This window comes from Bos indicus x Bos taurus, chromosome 29, assembly GCF_003369695.1.
Source record: "Bos indicus x Bos taurus breed Angus x Brahman F1 hybrid chromosome 29, Bos_hybrid_MaternalHap_v2.0, whole genome shotgun sequence".
NCBI classification, from domain to species: Eukaryota; Metazoa; Chordata; class Mammalia; order Artiodactyla; family Bovidae; genus Bos; species Bos indicus x Bos taurus.
The window spans coordinates 42693193-42717789 of NC_040104.1; the positions used below are offsets into that span (position 1 = coordinate 42693193).

The following is a 24597-nucleotide window of genomic DNA, read 5'->3' on the forward strand; positions in this document are numbered from 1 at the left end:
ACTGAGCGACTGAACTGAACTGAACTGAACTGAGTAAACATTCATCATCTCAAAATTAGTGGAATAGAAAAATAACAAATAGATTCCTTTGTATTTAATGTATTTGGGATTCTTTGGACTTCATCAGTCTGGATGTCCTTTTCCCTCTTCTGATTGAGGAAGTTTCCAGTCAATATTTCTTTTTTTCCCCTACTATTTCTATGCTTTCTGACCCTTTCTCTTTCTTATTCTGGGATTCCTCAATGTATACATAATTTCTTTTGATGGCATCCCATAATTCCCAGGCTATCTTCCTTCTCTGTCAATTGTTTTTCTTTTTGTTCTTTTGCCTGTGTAATTTCAAATGATCTATCTTGAGCTCACTGGTTTTCTTTTCCTGTGGCTTGGTCAAATCTAGTCACTGTTTTTTAATTCCAGAATTCCTCCCTTCCTGCTTTCCTACTTCCCTCCCTCCCTTCCTTCTCTCTGTCTCTTGTTTAACTTCTCATTGTTGTTATGTATTGCTTTCCCGATTTTGGTTTTAATTGTCTATCTGTGTTCCTTTAGAGCTCACTGCAGTTCTTTAAGACAACTATTCTGAATTCCTTGGCTGGCAGTTCATTGATCTCCATTTCTTTAGGGTTAGTAACTGGTGCTTTATTTTGTTCCTCTTTTGACGTCTTATTTTCCTGAACATTCATTGTTACCGTAGCCTTGTTTTGGTATGTGTGCAATTGAAGATGTAAGCACCTCTTCCAGTCTTTGGCTTCTGCAGTGAAAGCCATTTGGTGGAGTCTGTGAGTGGGTTTGCTGCTGGAGTCTTCGGCAGGCTACTCTGGTGTCTGGGGGTGGGCTTGAAACCTGAGTTCACTGCTATGTACCTTATACTTGAGTCTCCCTCAGCACGCCTGGTATTTGAGACTTCAGATTGGGGCCTGAAACCTGTGTTCCTGGGGTAAACCTGGAGCCTGGTTTCTTGGGGTTTGACCTGGCATCGGCATGGGCCTAGAGTCTGAGTCGATGGAGGCACAGCTGAGTCCTTGATCTGTGTGGCCTGGCCTGGTGCCTGATGTTACTTGGCAGGTGTGGAGCTGGGGTTTGTGGCGATGTTGGGTGCACACTTCACTCTTCTTCCTCCTTGGTGGGTGGCTCTCTGCATGCTGTGTTGCCTGGGGTTGGAGGTGGGGTGATGTGAGTAATATGATACTGTCTTTGATACCCTCTTCAATGCATCTTTTCTTATTTCTATATATCACCTGGGTGCTTTAATTTCTCACCTGGAATCTTTAGCTCTTATGAAGGTAATTTTGCATGGGGATATTTGTTCAAATTGATGATTCTGCAAGGAGATGAGTGCTAGAAACTGCTATTCTGCCATCTTACTGATGTCACTCTTGTTTCATGTAAGTCAGCCTCTTTATTTAATTAATGAGGAAGATGAAGTCTAAAGAGCGTTGAAATAAGTAGCCTTCATAGAAATTGTTAGTTGTAAAACTAGAGTAAAAATTGTATCTCCTAATTATTTTATACTCTGTCATGCTGAATATTTCTATTCTCTATTCAGATCTTTTCCTATAATCCCGTCTTTCTCATACTTGTTCCCTTCCTACCAGTTTTTTAAATGTAGCATGTTGGTTGCAGAATGTCTAGAAAGTACCCAAAACAAAAAGATGAAAATAATCTGTTAATAGCCTTTCAAAGATAACCCAATGCATAATGTTCTGGTATTTGGTTCATATGTTCATTAGAAAATATTGTTTTGTAGTCTGTCTTATTGCTGTATATATTTTGATTGTTTTTTTTCCTGGTCATTAGTCTTCAAAATTTATATCAATATAAATAAACAAATAGAAGTATACATTTTAATCATAGTGTTATTATGTACTTTGTTGAGCTGAGTGTTTGTATGCATATTTGGAAAATTGGTAAGGAATTTGAAAGTGAAAGAAGTGAAGTTGCTCAGTCATGTCCGACTGTTTGCGACCCCATGGACTGTAGCCTACCAGGTTCCACCGTCCGTAGGATTTTCCAGGCAAGAATACTGGAGTGGGTTGCCATTTCCTTCTCCAGGAGACCTTCTTGATTCAGGCACTGAACCCCGGTCTCCCACATTGTAGGCAGACGCTTTACCGTCTGAGCCACCAGGGAAGTCCCGATAAGGAATTTACTACTGTGGAATTACTTTATCTAAGTATATGAACACTGCAGCATTATTTTGCTATAAAATGTGATGTTTGTAAAGGTATCTGATGGTGTCTGATAATTTTATACACATGTGCATGTACCCTTATAATTCCTACATGGCTAGTACAATTACTGTTATGTTATTTGTTTAGATCAGTGCTTCTAAACTTTTTCATACTGTAGCATACACAGTTCAGTTCAGTTGCTCAGTTGTGTCTGACTCTTTGTGACCCCATAGACTGCAGCGCACTAGGCTTCCCTGTCCATCACCAATTCCCAGAGTTTACTCAACCTCATGTTCATTGAGTCAGTGATGCCATCCAACCATCTCATCCTCTGTTGTCCCCTTCTCTTCCTGCCTTCAATCTTTCCCGGCATCAGGGTCTTTTCTAGTGAGTCAGTTCTTCACATCAGGTGGCCGAAGTATTGGAGTTTTAGCTTCAGCATCACTCCCTCCAATGAATATTCAAGACTGATCTCCTTTAGGATGGACTGGTTGGATCTCCTTGCAGTCCAAGGGACTCTCAAGAGTCTTTTCCAACACCACAGTTCAAAAACATCAATTCTTCGGTGCTCAGCTTTCTTTATATTTATAGTCCAACTCTCACATCCATACATGACTACTAGAAAAATGATAGGTTTGTCTAGACAGACCTTTATTGGCAAAGTAATGTCTCTGCTTTTTTAATGTGCTATCTAGGTTGGTCATAACTTTTCTTCCAAGGAGCAAGCGTTCTCCAATTGCTTGGCTGCAGTCACCATCTGCAGTGATTTTGGAGCCCCTCAAAATAAAGTCTCTCACTGTTTCCCTTGTTTCCCTATCTAGTAAATGATAACAATTGTGTGGCATACTAGGGAAAACTGAGACGGTTATCACGTTGCTCTGTTACCTGAGTCCTGGCCTGGCTACCCAGACTGATGTGCGGATCAGTATTTTGGCCACATGAAAATCCTGGTTGAAAGCTCTGAGTTAAAGCACAGTGTTGATAAGGTCTTAGATTATTTCCCCTGGTATTGTGTCAGATTATTCCTTTTTCTCACAATGTACTGTTAGTTTGATCTACCAGTGTTGCAAATATGTACAGTTTATCTACCTTACTGCTGATGGACATTTAGGTGTTTTGTGGTATTTTTTTTTTTAATGTTATGAATATAACTTTTGGTGGAAATAAGCAGTTATTTCTCTTGGTTATATTCCTAGGGGTGAAATTGCCAGATCATAGGGTAAGAGTACATTTAGTTTCATTAGATAATGATAGTTTTCTGAAGTAAGTATGCAGTTTTACATTCCCGTCAGCAGTGTGTGAAGTTCCAGCTACTTCATTCCTGACAGTGCTTTGCATTGCCGTTTCTCCTTGTTGTAGACATTCTGGTGCGTGTGTGTGTAGTGGTATTTCACTGTACAGTTTTCTGATGACTGGTGATGCTGAGCATATTTCATATGCCCGTTGGCCATGTGGATGAGTGCTTTTTCATTGAACTTTTAATTTTGAGATCGTGGTAGATTCTTAAGTTGTTGGAGGGCTTTCCTTGTGTCTCAGCAGATAAAGAATCCACCTGCAATGTGGGAGACCTTGGATTGACCCCTGGGTTGGGAAGATTCCCTGGAGAAGGGAAAGGCTACCCATTCTAGTATTCTGGCCTGGAAAATTCCATGGACTGTACAGGGGGAGCCTGGTGGGCTACAGTTCATGGGGTTGCAAAGAGTCGGACACAACTGAGCAACTAACTTTCTTTTCAAGTAGTTGGAAGAAATAATAGATTCTCTGTACACTTTTTTCTGGTTTCTCCCAGTGGTAGCATCCTGCAAAATGATAGTAAAATAACAGAACCTAAATAACTGCCTTGATATAGTGTCTGGTGGCTCAGTGGTAAAGAAGCTACCTGCAGTGCAGGAGACACAGATTTGATCCCTGGATTGGGAAGATCCCCTGGAGGAGGAAATGCAGCCCACTCCAGTATTCTTGCTGGGATAATCCCATGGACAGAGGAGACTGGAGGGCTACCATTCACGGGGTCAGAAAGAGTCAGACTGACTTGGAGACCAAACGTAGCATAGTAGTATAGTCATATACAGGACATTTCTATTACCACAAGGATCCCTCATGGTGCCCTTTTATAGCATTACCTACTTCCTCCCCCTTAGCCACCTCTTCTTAACTCCTGGTCATCACTGATTTATTCTTCATTTCTATAAATTTGTCATTTCATGTATGTTATATAAATGAAATTATATATATGTAGGCTTTGGTGATTGGCTTTTTTCACTTAGCACAGTTCTCTGGAAATTCATCAATATTGTGTCATGTATCACCAACTTATTTCTTTTTATTGCTGAATGGTAACCCATAGTGTGGATACAACTCAGTTTTTAAACCATTTACCTCTTAAAGGACATACGGGTTGTTTCCATTTATTGACTGTTATGAACAAAGCTGCTGTAATTTGGGGTGAACATTTTCATTTTTCTAGGGTAAACATCCGAGACTGCAGTTGCTGAGTCATATGATAGTTGCTTGCTTAGTTTCTAAAGAAACTGTCAAACTGTTGTTTAGAATGCTTCTGCTATTTCACATTCCTTCTGACAATGCACAAGAGATCCAATTTCTCCGCATTCTTGCCAGCATTTGGTGTTTTCAGTATTTTTAAACTTAATTATTCTGGCAGTTCTTTAGTGATAGCTTGTTGTGGTTTTAATTTGCTTTTCCTTAATGACTGATGTTGCATATTCTCTTTGGTGAATATCTGTTCATATCATTTGTATTTTCTAATTGGGTCATTTATTTTTTTACTGTTGAATTTTGAGATTTTCTTTTATATTCTACATACTAGTCCTTCACTAGGTCTGTAGTTTACAAGTATCTTCTCCCATTCTGTACCTTGGCTTTTTATCTTCTAACAGGTCTTTCACAGAGAAAAAGTTTTAATTTTGAGGTGTAATTTATAGTTTTTCCTTTTATGGATTGTGCTTTTGCCTAGACTTAGATCTCTAAGATTTTCTCTGATTTTTTTCCTCTCAAAAGTTTTGTAGTTTTATATTTTACATTTATGTCTCTGATAGTTTGAATTTTTGTATAAACTATGAGACTTTGAAGTTAATTTTTTTTTCTTTTGCCTATGGAGCTCTTTTTACTCCAGTACCCTTTGCTAAAAAAGCTATTTTTCTTCTGTGGAATTGCATATGTACCTTGTCAAAAATCAGCTGGATATATTTATGTGTGTCTGTATCTAGGTTCTCTATTCTGTTTCATTAATCTATTTGTCAGTCCCTCTGCCAGTATCGCAAAACCATTGCTGTAGCTGTATGATATGTCTTGAAATTGCATAGACTCATTCCTCTCACTTCATTCTCTTTTTCAACACTATTTTAGCTTTTATAGTTCCTTTGCTTTTCTATGTAGGTTTCAGAATAATCTTCTCAACCTCTCCAAAACTTTTTCTGAGGTTGTAATAGGAATTGTGTTAAACCTATATATCACTTTGGGGCAGAACTGATGTTTTTCGATATTGAGTCTTTCTGTCTATGAATATTTATTTATATGTTCTTGATTTCTAACATCAGCATTGGGTAACTTTCAGCATATAAGTCCTACACAGGTGTTATGGATTTTCCCCTAAGTGTTTCAGTTTCTAAGGAGTTATAAATGCTGTTGTATTTTTAGTTTGGGGGTCCACATATGTATTCATTAGTCTTGTATAGAAATACCAGTAAGTTTTGTATGTTTAGCTTGTATCGTATGCCCTTGCTCAACTCCTTTATTAGTTCTAGGAGGTGTGTGTGTGTGTGTGTGTATGTGTATGTAAATTGCTTGGGAATTATGTTTACTAGACAATCGGGTTATAGGGACACTTGTGTTATAAGAGATGTTATGTGTGTTTCCAGGAACAGAAGAAATTTTTTCTGTAACTACTTGAGTATGAAACAGCATACCATATTCTGCCCATCAGTTCAGTTCAGTCGCTCAGTTGTGTCCAGCTCTTTGCAACCCCACGAACCGCAGCAAGTGGCCTCCCTGTCCATCGCCAACTCCTGGAGTTTACCCAAACTGATGCCCATTGAGTCGGTGATGCTATCCAACCATCTCATCCTCTGTCGTCCCCTTCTCCTCCTGCCCTCAATTTTTCCCAACATCAGGGTCTTTTCGAATGAGTCAGTTCTGCGCATCAGCTGGCCAAAGTGTTGGAGTTTCAGCTTCAACATCAGTCCTTCCAATGAACACCCAAGACTGATCTCCTTTAGGATGGACTGGTTGGAGCTCCTTGCAGTCCAATGGACTCTCAAGAGTCTTCTCCAACACCACAGTTCAAAAGCATCAAATCTTCGGTGCTCAGCTTTCTTTATAGTCCAACTCTCACATCCATATATGACTACTGGAAAAACCATAGCCTTGACTAAACAGACCTTTGTTGGCCAAGTAATGTTTCTGCTTTTGAATATGCTATCTAGGTTGGTCATAACTTTCCTTCCAAGGAGTAAGCGTCTTTTAGTTTCATGGCAGCACTTACCATCTACAGTGATTTTGGAGCCCCAAAAGATAAAGTCAGCTACTGTTTCCATTGTTTCCTCATCTATTTCCCATGAAGTGATGGGACCGGGTGCCAAAAGTCTAAAATGAAAGAGACTACTTTCTAACCCCTGAAGATAGTAGAAGACCATTAGAACTGAGGAGATGGTTGAGGATCTAGGGAGTAATTGAAAATAACACCAACATTTTGTTCCTTAATTATGTAATTAGGTGAATGTGACACTATTACCTGAGGTTGGAAACTCAAAAGTAAAAGCATTTTGAGGAAACACAAGAAGTTCTGCTTTGGACAGGCTGATTTTTTTTGGATGTCTCTGGTACATCTTTATTGACATGTCCAATAGACATTTGAAGTATGAATTAAGAATTTAGTGGAAATGTTAGGGTTATATTGGAATTTCTACTTTGATATGATAGATGATGCTGTGGGAGGGAACATATACAGAAGGAGTAGCTATCTGAGGAAGAAATGCTAACAAAGGAATAGCATTTAGAGATATAATGGGAGAATGAGAAGACTGCAGTCACAGAGGCCATAGAAACTTCTCTTCTGTCAACATTTTACCTATTTGCCAAGATCCATCTTCCAGATATTATTGTCTGCCCATTCCCATCTCCGTTTTGTCGTGTTCTAATAGTAGTTCTGTAGCAGTTTCTTCTTCTTCTAGTCTAGCATTTAACACACTGCCATATTGTCATTAATTGTTTATATGTCTGTTTCTCTATCAAGTTTTTATGTTCCTTGCAGGCAAGAATTAGATCTGACTCACCATTGTGTTTCCTGTGTATGGCTTACTTCTTAATAGCAGTTTGTATAATTGAGTGAAGTAGATTATCAGAAGCTTCTAAGGGGTAGAATAAGAAAAGAATTGAGAAGAGGCCGTTAGATTTCCCTTAGCACAGGGTAAGTGTTCTGCCCAGAATGGTGAGGAGTGAATGCAGGCTTCTCTGGTCTTCCTTTTCTCAAGTCTGTCTTGCCCTTTCTTAAATTCCCTCCCTCATTCCCTAATTCTGTCATCTTTTGTTCCTTTGATCATATTGTTTCACCTTGATAGAACAGCATTTCTTCATGGTACCTGTGAGAATGCCTCTGATCTAGCTCATATTCCCTTTTCAATGAAACGGAATGAATGGTTTTTATCAGTTTCTAGTTTTTGTCACTGAAATTCTCTAATATTCAGGTTGATAATATCTGTAATGCAGTTTTGTTTAGCATTCAATTTCTATTTGAATTGAACTTCACTTTTTTGTCTATTTAAAAATATATCTTATTTTTCAGTTTAAAACTTTTTCAGTTCAGTTCAGTCACTCAGTCGTGTCCGACTCTTTGCAACCCCATGAATCACAGCACGCCAGGCCTCCCTGTCCATCACCAACTCCCGGAGTTCACTCAGACTCATGTCCATTGAGTCAGTGATGCCATCCAGCCATCTCATCCTCTGTCGTCCCCTTCTCCTCCTGCCCCCAATCCCTCCCAGCATCAGAGTCTTTTCTAATGAGTCAACTCTTCGCATGAGGTGGCCAAAGTACTGGAGTTTCAGCTTCAGCATCATTCCTTCCAAAGAAATCCCAGGGCTGATCTCCTTCAGAAAGGACTGGTTGGATCTCCTTGCAGTCCAAGGGACTCTCAAGAGTCTTCTCCAACACCACAGTTCAAAAGCATCAATTCTTTGGTACTCAGCCTTCTTCACAGTCCAACTCTCACATCCATACATGGCCACAGGAAAAACCATAGCCTTGACTAGATGGACCTTTGTTGGCAAAGTAATGTCTCTGGTTTTGAATATGCTATCTAGGTTGGTCATAACTTTCCTTCCAAGGAGTAAGCGTCTTTTCATGGCTGCAGTCACTATCTGTAGTGATTTTAGAGCCCAGAAGAATAAAGTCTGGCACCGTTTCCACTGTTTCCCCGTCTATTTCCCATGAAGTGATGGGACCGGATGCCATGATCTTCGTTTTCTGAATGTTGAGCGTTAAGCCAACTTTTTCACTCTCCACTTTCACTTTCATCAAGAGGCTCTTTAGTTCCTCTTCACTTTCTGCCATAAGGGCGGTGTCATCTGCATATCTGAGGTGATTGATATTTCTCCCGGCAATCTTGATTCCAGCTTGTGTTTCTTCCAGCCCAGCGTTTCTCATGATGTACTCTGCATATAAGTTAAATAAACAGGGTGACAATATACAGCCTTGACGAACTCCTTTTCCCATTTGGAACCAGTCTGTTGTTCCATGTCCAGTTCTAACTGTTGCTTCCTGACCTGCATACAGATTTCTCAAGAGGCAGGTCAGGTGGTCTGGTATTCCCATCTCTTTCAGAATTTTCCACAGTTTGTTGTGATCCACACAGTCAAAGGTTTTGGCATAGTCAATAAAGCAGAAATAGATGTTTTTCTGGAACTCTCTTGCTTTTTCCATGATCCAGCGGATGTTGGCAATTTGATCTCTGGTTCCTCTGCCTTTTCTAAAACCAGCTTGAACATCAGGAAGTTCACGGTTCACGTATTGCTGAAGCCTGGCTTGGAGAAATTTGAGCATAAGGCACTATAAATATTTATCTCAAATTTGCAGGTTACTTATCATGTGATTGATCCACATTGTGGCCCTTTACCTATTATACCTTCAATAAACTAAAGTGTCTTCTTTCTGTCCTGAAAATTGAATTTTCATAGAAAGAGCTATAAAATACCTGGGTTTTTACTTTAATTTGTAAATATATACTATTATTTCAGTATCTTCCACATAAGAGCTAACTTAAGTGGGAAAAGTTGGTTGGATTAAACAAAAGACCCTTTTTCTTTTCAGATTGCAGCAATTCTCCGGAAACGAAAATTAGACTATTATTTACACAAACTGCTCCCTGAGATCCTACAGTCTGCTTCATTTCTGACTGCTAATGGGGCCTTGTTTATGGCTTTCTTTTGCATTTTAAGGTTGGTACTCATAATAACCACTGGAGATTAATACAAATTTCCTTTATTGAAATAGAAACAAACAGATGTTTACATAAATGTTGTGCAGGTCACTCCTTGTTTATTTTTTTCTCTCTGGGACATGGCATTTATTTATCTCAAAGAAAGCTTGTAAAACCAGGAGTTGTGACCGTTTGGCCTAACATGTGATGTAAACTTCAAATCACTGCTGTGATTATGGAACAAAAGTGCTTTAATGCATCATGTATTTTCTGGGGCCCACTGTATTTACTGCGTTGTTAATGAGGATTTCTTAACTTTTCAGTTTTATAGATTTGAAATTCAAAGCAACTGTCCATGATATAGCTTAGGTCCATATGTAGTGAACGGACTTCAAAAGGACCATAAAATGCTTGTGTTTATCTGTGAAACTCCTGGCATATCCTACTGATGAAACTTTTGGTCTTGATTCAGTGCATTATCTGTTTCACATGCTTCATGCTATATATATGCAGTTAGAATTCAGTTTTTGGTATTGTGATGTACCTAACATATTTAGTAGATATTTACTTTTTATCTTTCAAACAACGCAAACTAGTTATTTAATTTGTCAAATTGAAATACTTCACATTCTATTAATATTATGTTACCCACTTAGTATTGCCAAAGTAATTCTGCAGGTAGAAATATAATTTCCAGGTGTCTTTCATAGATTCTTTTTCCTTAAGAACAATAACATTTATAAACTTTTAAATTGTGCAGAAAATAATTGATATAATTTATACTATTGAGTAAACAAATCATGCCTTTAAATTGACCTGAATAATCTGTGCAAGAAACTCTTTATCATGTAGTCTCTGGAAAGTTTCTAATACTTGTTAAAACTCTAAAAATAGAGTTGTACGATAATTAGATTTAATAATAATAATAAATTGTTCTTGAAGCATATTTATGTTATGTGAACCCTTTGGTTAAGTTGTGAAAACATTAAATACTAATTATAAGATAACATCTATGTTCTTTCTATACCTGAGTCACTGAGTTATTTTCCTTTAATTCTTACATTCAATAATTTATTAAGCCATTTGTCGATTTTATTAGAGGGAGAACCACCTCCACTTTTCTCAGGCAGAAAGTTTCTGATGCCCATTGCAGAAATACCTATGTTATTTGTAAATTTTCTAATTTTTTAAAGCTAAGCTTCAGTTGAAAAGATAATTTTATCTGTGATTCTTGATCCTTATCTGTATGTATATAGCAAATATTTTTTCCTATAATACATCATTTAGCAGTTGAGCACCATTGTTCAGATACTTTCTTATTATTTTTTTGTTTCTCCCCTTCTTAGGAATATATCGTCTTTGAAAGGAAAAAAGAATTTCCTAGTATCTCCAGACTTCTTTTTATTTTCTCTTTGAAAACCCAAGAAGTTAATGGCTATTTGTAGTGAAACACCATAGTGAGACACTTTGCAGATTCTTTCTTTCAAATGATGTATTCTAGTAAAAGAAAAGCTTTGTATACATATATAACTAAAAGATATAAAATATTTTAGTAAGTGATGTAAGAAAAACTTATCCAGGGTTGTAGAAGCAAAAGAGAGACATTTGTTGAATATTTATCATGTGTTAAAAAATAGAAGTAGTAAAAAAAAAAAGATATAATGAACTTATACACAAAACAGAAAGAGACCCACAGACATAGAACTAACAAATTTATGAAAGGGGAAAGGTGAGGAGTAAATTAGGACTCTGGGATTAGCATATACACACTACTGTATATAAGATAGGTAACCAACAAGGGACCTACTGTGATAGCAAGGGAACTCTACTCAATATTTTGTGTTAATAATAACCTATAAGGAAAAAGAATCTGAAAAAAATATATATTTAACTGAATCACTTTGCTATACACATGAAACTAACACGCTATGGTAAATCAATTATACACCAATAAAAGCTGAAAAAAATGTAGTAGTGATAATAATAGTAATACTGGTAACAATAGCTAATGTTTTCTCAGTGTTTCCTTTGTGCCATGCATGGTGCTGGGAAGGATCCCATGTGGCCATCTTAGCAATTATGTATGAGATAGGTAATATATTTATTCCCATTTGATAGATGAGGAAACTGAGAACCTAGAGGGTTTTGCAGAGTGAACAGTATTGGGTCCAGGGAATGTCTGAATGAATATAACATTAAATGACTGCAAGGAGAGATACCTATTAGTTTGCTGTTGTAGTAGCCTGAAGAAGAGGTGGTGAGGGACTTGACTGAGGCAAAGGCAGTAGGTTGGAGAGGAATTTGAGAGATAAATTGTATATGGAAATACTTAAGTGGATGATTTCATGTATGGAAGACAGAGAAGCCAAGGATGTCTCCAAATGCCACACGTAGGTGAATAAGTAGTTGTTGATGTCATTAACCTAGGAAAAGACAAGGAAGAGCAAATTCATGGAGCCTGGGGAGAAGAAGAATGAGCTTGGCTCTGGTCCTGTTGAATTTGATTTGCTGTGGGACACCTAGACAGAGGGTGAACTGGGAAGGGGAACTCCTGTGTGTAATAACTGCAGTGACCAACAAGAAATTTTGTTTAATCCTTCCAAATTTCAATTTCAGGAAGATACTTGGAAAATTCTACTTATGGAGTCCCGGCTTTGGTGCCGCTTTGCCAGCATCTTATGTGGCCATTCTAGTTGAGAGAAAAAGCAGGTAAAATTTTGCATATCTACGTGTTTAGTAGAACCATTCTCACCCAAATTAGAGTTTTGCTTTTGTTTTTTGCTTAGTGTTTGTTGTGGTCCAGGGAGGAGAACTATTTCCACATATATTTCTCAATCTTGCAAATATTTGATGGAAAATTTGATTTTATACTTATTAATGTTTTTAAGCCTATGAAAGAGAAGATTGACATTATACAGTAAAATACCCATAGTCTTTGTTTACTATAAATCTAGAGCGTCCTCTAATGTGCCAAACTAAAGCATGACATGCATAAATTCCAGCTAAAGATCTTTTCTGTAACCACAATACCATTATCACACCTAAGAACATAAACAATAATTTTCTTTATTCATCTAGATTTGTAATTTGCTTTAGACTCATTACCTCTATTAAGTCAGTTATTATTTTTAAGATTTTTGTTATCAATTTGAAAATGTTCCATGTGGAATAATACGGTTTCTGCAAAATACTACAAATGTTATGTAAGTTTTTCAGTCAAATAAACTGTTGAAGTTAGACATTTGGCATAAAATAATTTTTGCCATCTCAAGAATATTTATTTTTACTGCTGAGACCTGCTTTGATTCCACCTTTATCCCAGATAATCAAGATAGTGTCATGTGTTAATCAAGACGGGGTCATCTTTCAGCTGATGAAGATATTTGTTATAATCATCGATCCTCTAGTAAGAATATAGATAGATCTTGTTATATAACTAAATATTTACCTAAACTACTTGTTATTTTTAAGTCACTAAGTCGTGTCTGACTCTCTGCGACCCTCTGAACTGTAACCCGCCAGGCTCCTCTGTCCATGGGATTTCCCAGGCAAGGATACTGGAGTGGGTTGCCATTTCATTCTCCAGGGGATCTTCTTGACCCAGAGATTGAACCCAAGTCTCCTGCGTTGGCAGGTGGATTATTTTACCACTGAGCCAGCAGGGAAGCCCTAAACTACCTGAGGCCATTTTAATGCATTTTTGTAAATGTAATAATATCTAACTTTTTGTGATTCTCTGATCATGCTTTTGGATTAGTAAAATTACTAAAATCAAAGGGTTTTATAACCCCAGCAAAATCAAGTCAGTATTGCTAGGAACATGAGCGTCCCTGGTGGCTCAGTGGTAAAGAATTCTCCTGCAATGCATGAGATGCTGTGACATGGGTTTGATCCCTGGGTTGGGAAGATGCCCTGGAGGAGAAAATGGCAACCTACTCCAGTAACCTTGCCTAGGAAATCCCATGGACAGAGGAGCCTGGTGGGCTACAATCCATGGGGACACACAAGAGTCAGACACGGCTAAGAGACTAAACAAAAACATGGCTCAGGAATATAGGTTACCCCACCCAAGAGGAGAGTACAGAGTAGTCACTAAATAAGTGTGGATACTGGACCTATATTATCTGACTCGGGAGACTAGCTCTGCCACTTATTGGGTGACTTCTATGGCTTATTTCTTACCTGAAAAATGGAGATAGTGATTAAGTACTCATATAGTTGTTCAGAGAATTAAATGAGTTAGTTATGTGAAAAGTGCTTAGAAGAGTGTCTGACACATGGTAACTGTGTTGTGTTAAGTACTTTTATTATTTTCTCCCCTATAAGTAATGAGAGTATTTTACTGGTGATTGTAATTTCTTGATCAGTTTATAAATACAAATATTGGTTTTTGGAAATATAATTTCAAAATATTCTAAAATAAGAATACTTTCCTACATAATTCTAGCACTATTATCACACATAAGAAAATTAGCAGTCATTCCCAGCTGCTGTCTTGTCCATACTGTCCTAAAATACTTCATAGCTGGCTTTTTTGAACCGAAATCTCGTCAAAGTTGATGGACGGTGTTCTGTTTCTTTATTTTCTCTTGATCTTGGTTAATCATCCATCCCACTTTTATCCTCCATGGCAGTGACTTATTGATATGACCAAGCCAGTTATCTTGTTGTTTGTAAAATCATTTATGATTTTGTCAGAAATTTTTCCTCACAGAATTGTTTAAATGGTATTTCCTGTGAACTTGAAGTTCAGTCAAAATCTTTGATTAGATTCGAATTAAATATTCTTGGTAAGAGTTTACTTCATAGATGATACTGACACCATCCGGAGGCCCAAACTTCTGAGTAGTTCTAAGTTTGAATATGTGATTAAAGGTAATCAGCAGATCTTTCCAATGAATTGTTATTGATGATGAATTAGATGAATGGATTTCCGGATATTCCATAATCTCTGCTTTGCTGGAATAAAGCTCAGTTGATCATGACATCACTAAGACATCATTATTGTGAGATGGCTACTTGTGTGTGTTATATGTTTGTGTATTCTTTATCCATTTTAGTGTCACTGTCACATTTACTTTATAAAATGTTTTATAAATTTTGTTGTTTTTCCCCTTACTCTGGTGTAATTTAAGTAGCAGTGAATTTTCTGGCCTTTGAGGATTTAGTCTGATCCTCTGTGAGCCCTCCTGGCCATGGTGACTCTTTTGGGCATGGTAGTTCTTAAGAAGTTGTTTCCTCTGTGGAAACTGGTCTGCTTAAACTCACTCAATTCTGTCTCTAACAGAAAGTTATCCATCTCTTAAAAATTTTCCATTTCCCCAAAATTATCCATTTATAAAGATTTTTATATTTATTTGCATGAAGCTCATGCAAAATAGTCCTATATGATTTGATTGAATTTTCTGTTTTCAATTGTTATTTCTCAACTCATTTATTTTGTATTATTGCTAGCTACTAATTTTGTTGATTTTGCTTTTCAATGAATCATTTATTAGTTCTGTTTTTTGGTTTTCTAATTCATTTCTTGCTGTCATTTTTTTTCCTTCCTTTTTTTTTTTTTGCTAATTTTCTTTCCTTTTATAATAAATATCTTTTTTGTTTGGGGCTTTATTTATTTTCATTCTTTAAGTTCTATTGATATAAGTATTTAAGGCTATGAATTTTCCTCTTTGATTATATATAGATTCTGATATGTTGTATTTACATAATCATAATTTTCTAGAAATTCTGTAATTTTAGTTTGTTTTTCTCCTTTGATATAAGAATTATTTAGTGGAGAGCTTAAAATGGAGAGGCCTCTTTGTTATTGCTGGCTCATGGTAACTGGGCTTCCCTGGTGGCTCAGACGGTAAAGCGTCTGCCTGCAATGTGGGAGACTGGGTTCGATCCCTGGGTTGGGAAGATCCCGTGGAGAAGGAAATGGCAACCCACTCCAGTATTCTTGCCTGGAAAATCCCATGGACAGAAGAGCCTTGTAGGCTACAGTCCATGGGGTTGCAAAGAGTCAGATACGACTGAGTGACTTCACTTCAGTTCATGGTAACTACGCTTCGTCATTTGAGGAACTGCCAAAGTGTTTATTATACCATTGTTCCTCCTCTCCAGCAGAGTAACGAGTCTAATTACTTCACGTTGTGACTAACACTTGTAATTATATGCTTTCTGATTATGGTTTCCCTGCTGCTGCTGCTGCTAAATTGCTTCAGTTGTATTCGACCCTGTGCGACCCCATAGACGGCAGCCCACCAGGCTCCCGCGTCCCTGGGATTCTCCAGGCAAGAACACTGGAGTGGGTTGCCATTTCCTTCTCCAATGCATGAAAGTGAAAAGTGGAAGTGAAGTCGCTCAGTTGTGTCTGACTGTTTGCGACCCATGGACTGCAGCCTACCAGGCTCCTCCGTCCATGGGATTTTCCAGGCAAGAGTACTGGAGTGGGGTGCCATTGCCTTCTCCGTAGAGAGTGAAGTAGTATTTAAGGTGTGGTTTAGGTTTGCATTTCCCAGATGACTGTTGGTATTGAGCAACTTTTCATGTACCTACTAGCTGTTTGTAGATCTTCTTTGGAAAAATGCCTGTTTAAATCCTTTAACTGCTTTTTATTGGGTTATTTATCTTTTTATTATTAATTTGTAATCATTCTTTAGTTATTCTAAATAAAAGCCATTATGAGATATAGGACTTGTAAATACTTTCTCCCATTCAGTGCCTTGTTTTTTATATTCTTGATCATGTCATTTGAAGAACATACATTTTAGATTTTGAGGAAGTCCAATTTATATATTTTATTCTATTCTTGTATTTTTGTGTCATATTTAAGAAGCCCATTATCAAATCTAAGGTCACAAAGATTGTCTCTATGTTTTCTTTTAAGAGTTTTATAGTTTTAATTTTCATATTTCAGTCTTTGATCCATTTTAAGTTAATTTTTGTCTGTGATGTGAGGTAGGGGCATACTGTATTTTTAGTATCGTTTTTCACATGTTGCTATACATGGAAATGTATTGAGTTTTTGAATGTGATCTTGATTCTTGGGTTCTTGTAGAATTTACTTGTTAGTTCTAATAAGTTTTTCTGTATATTCCTTGAGATTTTTTACATTGAAAATAATATTGTTGCAAATAGGGACAATTTTATTCTTTGCTTTCCAGTCTATATATCTTTTATTTCCTTTTATTGTGTTGGTACATCCTTCCCTTGTTCCTGATCTTAGGGGAAGGAATTCAGTCTTTCACCTTTACGTATGATGTTACCTGTAGGGTGTTTTTTTTAAGATACTCTTTATCAAGTTTAGGAAGTTCAGATGTATTCCTAGTTTTGTGAGAGCCTTGATCATGAATGGGTATAGCATTTTGTCAAATGTCTTTCCTGGATCCATTGATATGATCATGTGGGTTTTTGTGCTTTATTTTAGCCTGTTTCTAGCATTTTAAGAATATCAACGAGGTCAAATTGATATAGTTTATCATATCTAGGATGGGTTTTCAATCCTGGCACTATTGACTTGTTTTGGGCCAGATAATTCTTTGTTTGGGAGAGGACTGTTCTGTGTATTGTATTCATACATACCATTGGCACTCCCTTCCCCTCCCTACCAAATTGGGACAACAAATAATGTTTCCATAGGAAACATGTCCCCATGGGATCAGTTCAGTTCAGTCACTCAGTCGTGTCCGACTCTTTGCAACCCCGCAGACTGCAGCACGCCAGGCCTCCCTGCCCATCACCAACTCCTGTAGCTTATTCAAACTCATGTCCATTGAGTCGGTGATGCCATCTAGCCATCTCATCCTCTGTCGTCCCCTTTTCCTCCCGCCTTCAATCTTTCCCAGCATCAGGGTCTTTTCAAATGAGTCAGTTCTTCACATCAGGTGGCCAAAGTATTGGAGTTTCAGCTTCAGCATCACTCCCTCCAATGAATATTCAGGACTGATCTCCTTCAGGATGGACTGGTTGGATCTCCTTGCAGTCCAAGGGACTCTCAAGTCTTCTCCAACACCACAGTTCAAAAGCATCAGTTCTTCACTGCTCAGCTTTCTTTATAGTCCAACTCTCACATCCATACATGACTACTGGAAAAACCATACCTTTGACTAGACGGACCTTTGTTGGCAAAGTGATGTCTCTGCTTTTTAATATGCTGTCTAGGTTGGTCATAACTTTTCTTCCAAGGAGCAAGTGTCTTTTAATTTCTTGGTTGCAGTCACCATCTGCAGTGATTTTGAAGCCCAAGAAAATAAAGTCTGTCACTGTTTCCATTGTTTCCCCATCAATTTGCCATGAAGTGATGGGACCGGATGCCATGATCTTAGTTTTCTGAATATTTGAGTTTTAAGCCAACTTTTTCACTCTTCTCTTTCACTTTCATCAAGAGGCTCTTCAGTTCCTCTTCACTTTCTGCCATAAGGATGGTGTCATCTGCATATCTGAGGTTACTGATATTTCTCCCGGCAATCTTGATTCCAGCTTGTGCTTCCTCCAGCCCAGTGTTTCTCATGATGTACTCTGTATATAAGTTAAATAAGCAAGGTTACAATATACAGCCTTGAGGTACTCCTTTCCCGATTTGGAACCAGTCTGTTGTTTCATGTCCAGTTCTAACTGTTGCTTCCTGACCTGCATACAGATTTCTCAAGAGGCAAGTCAGGTAGTCTGGTATTCCTTTCTTTAAGACTTTTCCAGTTGATTGTGATCCACACAGTCAAAGGCTTTGGCATAGTCAATAAAACAGAAGTGGATATTTTTCTGGAACTCTTTTGTTTTTTGCTGATCCAACCGATGTTGGCAATTTGATATCTGGCTCCTCTGCATTTTCTAAATCCGGCTTGAACATCTGGAAGTTCATGATTCACGTACTGTTGAAGCCTGGCTTGGAGAATTTTGAGCATTAGGTTACTAGCATGTGAGATGAGTACAGTTATCCCCATGGGATAAATCCCCACTTTGTTGAAAACTACCAATCTATATTGTTACTAAATTTTTTGTCTAGTTTTATTATTTACTGAGAGAAAGGTATTAAAATCACCCTTCTGTGGTTCTGAATTTGTCTGGTTCTTACTTTAATGCTGTCAGTTTGGTGTATACACATTTATGGTTGTCATTTCTTCAATGATAAATTGAACTTGTTATCAATATAAGATGTTTCTCTATAGCTTAGATAATTCCCTTTGCTCTGAATTGTGTTTTATTTGGTATTGCTATAACCACTCCAGCCGTGTTGTAGTGCTTGCATTGTATTGAATTTCTTTCCAGTTAATTTCAAATCCTTTAGTTTTATATTTGAAATGCGATTTTTGTGGATAGCATTGCCGGGGTCCAGCCCCGGCTGATCCAGGGTATTTGAAGCAGGGACGGTGTCGGCGAGGATCAGGATACAATAGCTTCAATTAGATATTAATTAAAGATATAAAGAGTAATAGAATAAGGATAGCTCAGTAGGAAAATTCAGTGGAGAAAAGAGGCTGAGTAGCTTGGTTTACGCGGGAGACCAATAAAACTTCAAGACAAGAAGTTTGCACCACTTACGTAGGCCACAGGCGTCCTTCCGTTCTCCCGAAGGAGAGGAGACACTGAGGCCTCCCCGGTCAGATCTTAGAAGCCCAGGCATAATTAGTAAGCATGGTGGGTTCCGCGCTCCAGATGGAGACTCAGCCAGTGTGAGAGAGAGAGAGACATGGGGAGACCAGTCTTTCGAGGAACTGATCCCAATTCTTTATTTTCCAGAGTCTACTTTTATACACTGAGATATTATGCAAAAATCACGCGGGGTCAGCAGTCCTGACTTTTGTCAAAGTCAGGTGCTTCATACAAATGTGTACAGAGGTCTTAGGGGTGTTACATCATCTTCTGGCCAGGGGGCCTGCTGACAATTTATGACTCTCTCCTTGTGACAGCGGTCAGTCAACCAGGACACTTATTTCTCCAGGGGTGATTATTCTTAAAACAGATGCCACCCAAATAAAGTTACATTCCTATAGGGTGAGGGTGTAGTGGGTTTTAGTTAAGGAAAGAATTTACTTAGCCTAAGGTCTAATGTGATTTATATCAAAGGTTAATACTTATTTCTTCTATATATTCATTAATGTGTGTAAAGGCAGGGGATGTGGAGTCTTAGCAACAAACATTGGCTCAACAAATGAGAAACGCTTCACCAATACAATTTCTAATCAGCCCATTATACTTATACTAATAGTTTTCTAACTTTTCTAGGAACCTGTTTTTAGAAGGTTTAAAGCATCTCGTGCCTCTCACGGTTGGGAGGCTGTGAGCAATCACATGTGGCTGGACAAGCCTGTCAGGCAGGCTAGAGAACCTTCAGAGGAGTTTGTAGGTTGAAACACTCCTATCACGCTCAGGAATTATTATTAACTGGAGCTCTAAGTTAACTCCTTCTCTGAAAGAGGTGGTGGGGGACAGCTGCCCGTAAAGTCAGAGGTGTAGGGGAGAGCACAAAGTAGTAAAGTAGGCAGGCTCTGGTTATGGGGGTAGATGCTCGAGGATTTCCAGGGGGACTCCTGAGGCTCGATCCCGCCTTTGCGTATGTCGAGCCTCCTTCCTCATGACCTTTGCCATGGGCAGAGTGCCTCACGCCGGCCCCCAACATAGCATGTAATTGGGTCTTGGATTTTTATTTTTTTAAAATTTTATATTTAAAAATTAAGAAGTTACTTTTTGGCCAAGCCACGTGACTTGGGGGATTATCATTTCCCTGACTTGGTATTGAACCCAGGCCCGTTGCAGTGAAAGCTAAATCCTTATCACTCAACTGCCAAGGAATTCCTTGGGTCTTGGTGTTTTAAATCTATTTTTACTAATTTTTGTCTTTTAATTAGATTAATTAGTCCATTAACATTTGGTATGTTTATTATGATGTGACTAAATTAAATCCACTGTTTCATTACTATTTTTCTTCTTTTTTTTCTTTCTCTGTTCCTTTTCCTGCATTCTTTTCCATTATTTGAATTGTTTTTTTTTTTTTTTTTTGGGTAGATGGTGACACTGTGTTATTTTAAAAAGATTGTCCTCCACTCCCTTTTAAAAATGACTATATTTTAGGGGTAGGAGTTTTAGGTTCAAAGCAAAATTAAAGGGGAAGTATAATGATTTTTCATATATCCTGATCCCTACACATGGATATAATGTGCTGTGCTTAGTTGCTCAGTCATGGCTGATTCTTTATGACCCCATGGACTGTAGCCTACCTGGCTCTTCTGTCCGTGGGGATTCTCCAAGCAAGAATACTGGAGTGGGTTGCTATGCCCTCCTCCAGGGGATCTTCCTAACCCATGGTTTGAACCAAAGTCTCTCACACTGCAGGTAGATTCTTTATTGTCTGAATCACCAGGGAAGCCCAAGAATACTGGAGTGGGTAGCCTATCCCTTATAGCCTCCCTAATTATCAATATCACCCAACAGAGTGGTACGTTCGTTACAATTGATGTACCAAGATAGACATGTCATTATCAGTCCAAATCTATAATTTACATTAGGATTCTTGGTTTTGTACATTCATAGGTTTGGACAAATGTATATGGACACATATAGACCATTATAGTATCTTGCAGAGGAATTTCACTGTCTTAAAAATCCTCTGTGCTTGCTTATTAATCCTTCTCTCCCCTCAACCCCTAGTAACCACTATTTTTTTTAACTGTGTCCATAGTTTTATCTTTTCTAGAATGTTGTGTAGTTGGAATCATACAGTATGTTGGCTTTTCACATTAACATCTTTTACTTAGTGATATGCGGTTAAGTTTCCTCCATGTCTTTTCATGGCTTGATGGGTCATTTCTTTTTGGAGCTGAATAATATTACATGGTCTGGATGTACCAGTTTATTTATCCACTGACCTACTGACAGACATCTTGATGGATTCCAAGTTTTGGTAATCATGGATAAAGCTTCTGTAAACCTTCAGGTGCAGGTTTTTATGTAGACAAAAATTTTCAACTCCTTTGAATGATTGCTAAGGGTTGTGATTGCTGGATCATATACTAAGAGTTTGTTTAATTTTGTATGAAACTGCCTACTGTCTTCCAAACGGTCTGGGCCATTTTGTATCCTTACTATTCCTGTTGTTCCATGTCTTCACCAGCACTTAGTTTTATCTGAATTTTGACCTTCCTAATATGTGTGTGGTAGTATCTCATTGTTGTTTTAATTTGCATTTCCTTGATGATATATGTATGTTATGGGGCATTTCTTCATGCTTATTTACTTTAATCTCTATGTATATATATATTTAAAGGTTTCTTGTATTTGGCATATAATTGGGTTATGTTTTAGATCAGCTTTGACAATCTGTCTTTTAACTGTCATTCAGAGTAATTGGTGCAGTGATAAAGAATCCACCTGCCAATGAAGGAGACCCAAGAGATGTGGGTTGGATCCCTAGGTCAGGAATATCCCCTGGAGTATGAAATGGCAACCCACTCCAGAGTTCTTGCCTGGAAGATTCCATGGACAGAGGAGACAGGCAGGCTATAGTCAGTGGGGTTGCAGAGTCAGACATGACCGAGCACGCACATAGCTAGTGAAGTGATTATGATATAGTTGGATTGATTTCCAACATATTTGTTACTGTTTTTTCTTTGTTGCCTTTGTTCTTTGTTCTGATTTTTATCTTCTGGTCTTATTCTGCCTTTTGTGGTTTTAATTGAAAATTTTATGTATTGGATTGGCAAAAACGTTCATTCAGGTTTTTCTATAAGATGTGATAGTCAAGCTCCTGGAGGTAAGACTCAAAAGTGTGGGCCCCTTTTAAGACCAATACCTGTGGAATTTTTAACTCCCAGACTGTGCCTCCCTCTGTTTATCCTAACTCCCACACTGAACCCCCTGCTGTGTATCAGTGACAGTGCAGATTGTCCTCTCCTGACTCACTTCCTCAGAGGTTTCAGCTTGTGAGTTTGTGCTCTGTTATGGTCTTAGTCTCTGTATCTGCTTGCAGTTTCTGCAGTTTAGGGGGCAGCAGATTGTAATGTGACCTTACTTCTCTTGTGGAAGTTGACTTTTCAGTTTGTTCAGCTTTTTACTTGGTTTTAGGACCAAGTGATGGAAACAGTGTCAGACTTTATTTTTTCGGGCTCCAAAATCACTGCAGATGGTGACTGCAGCCATGAAATTAAAAGACGCTTACTCCTTGGAAGGAAAGTTATGACCAACCTAGATAGCATATTCAAAAGCAGAGACGTTACTTTGCCAACAAAGGTCCGTCTAGTCAAGGCTATGGTTTTTCCTGTGGTCATGTATGGATGTGAGAGTTGGACTGTGAAGAAGGCTGAGCGCCGAAGAATTGATGCTTTTGAACTGTGGTGTTGGAGACGACTCTTGAGAGTCCCTTGGACTGCAAGGAGGTCGTCCATTCTGAAGGAGATCAGCCCTGGGATTTCTTTGGAAGGAATGATGCTAAAAGCTGAAACTCCAGTACTTTGGCCACCTCATGTGAAGAGTTGACTCATTGGAAAAGACTGATGCTGGGAGCGATTTGGGGCAGGAGGAGAAGGGGACTACAGAGGATGAGATGGCTGGATGGCATCACTGAGTCAATGGACGTGAGTCTGGGTGAACTCCAGGAGTTGGTGATGGACAGGGAGGCCTGGCGTGCTGCGATTCATGGGGTCGCAAATAGTCGGACACGACTGAGCGACTGAACTGAACTGAACTGAACTGATCACTTCCAAGTTCCTTACATGTAAACTGGAAACTGGAAGAAGAATTTTTTTGTAAGAATTTCATTTTTATGTATTTATTTCTTTTAAAATTTTTCCAAAAAGTCAAACTCTTTTTTGAAGAGTAACATTTATTTAAATACCGTGATAGTACCAAAATAAAATTGTGTTATTAATATTAAAAGCTATAACTCCTTAAGGCATGAAGAGGTTTCCTGGAAGTAGTTTATTTCCTATTCTCCTTTTACATTTGATAGTAAACTGTTTTTTAAGCTTTCTGTTTTTATTTATTTAAGTGAGCTATTGCACTAGTATTTTATTCATAAGACACTAGGGATTCATAGAAAATTTGTCCTAGATTATGACTTGTTCTAAATATTAATTGGAGTGGATTTACTCTGTTTGAGACCTGATTAGAATTTGAGGCTTCTCTGGTGGCTCAGATGATAAAGCATCTGCTTGTGATGCGGGAGACCTGGGTTCAATCCCTGGATCGGGAAGATCCCCTGGAGAAGGAAATGGCAGCCCACTCCAGTACTCTTGCCTGAAAAATCACCTGGATGGAGGAGCCTGGTAGCCTACAGTCCATGGGGTCGCAAAGAGTCAGACATGACTGAGCGGCTTCTCTCTCTCTCTCTCAAATTTTAACTTCTTTATGAGTATTATCCCATGGTTTCTGAAGAAAAAATGATCCTTATCATGATGTGATTGTTTAGTAGTTGAACTTTTTGTGACACGTGTTGATTTAGTTCTGTTCTTTATTTGATGATGCAATTAAAAAACCTGGAAATAGCTCTAAGTTCTTTTTTTTTTTTTTTAAGCGTTGTGTGTATATATGTACATCAAGCACAAATGGTTTGGGGTCTAATTAAAATTTTTAAAATTAAATTTTATAGTATTGGTCAGAAGCTAGTGACTTTAAAATGCAAGTTTAAAAAACTTTTTTGGCTTTAACGATAGAACAGAAAAGCAAATCTTTTAGCTTTGTTTCTTTGTAAGTTGTTGTATAGTGTATCTTACTTTAAGGAAGTCTTGTCTCTGTTTATCTGAAATTGTGCAAAAGTTAACAAGTGGTCTTACTTGCTTTGAAAACATGTTTTATTTAGCAACAAATTTTTCTTAAGATCTCATTAAAGGTCAAGATACCTGAGTAACCTACTCAGATTACTGAGTAGAATCTGGTAGAAAGTAATCTACCAGGGTTTTTAAAACTAAGATACACTATAAAACAACTTATAAAGAAATAAAGCTAAAAGATTTGCTTTTCTATGTTTTATATAAGTAATTTACAAAGGTTGAAGATAGGTGTATTTCAAAATTATTACAT

At 37.9% G+C, this 24597-nt stretch overlaps 1 protein-coding gene across 2 annotated transcripts in view; it reads left to right on the plus strand.

The window, feature by feature from the left end:
* The window catches only part of TMEM135 (transmembrane protein 135), a 299633-nt gene that overhangs the window by 48967 nt on the left and 226069 nt on the right, over positions 1-24597 (plus strand). For both annotated transcript variants that reach the window (XM_027532736.1, XM_027532737.1), the window contains exons 2-3: positions 9492-9619; positions 12217-12309. In XM_027532736.1, the coding sequence (XP_027388537.1) occupies positions 9492-9619; positions 12217-12309 (221 nt within the window). The remainder of the gene's footprint in view (positions 1-9491; positions 9620-12216; positions 12310-24597) is intronic.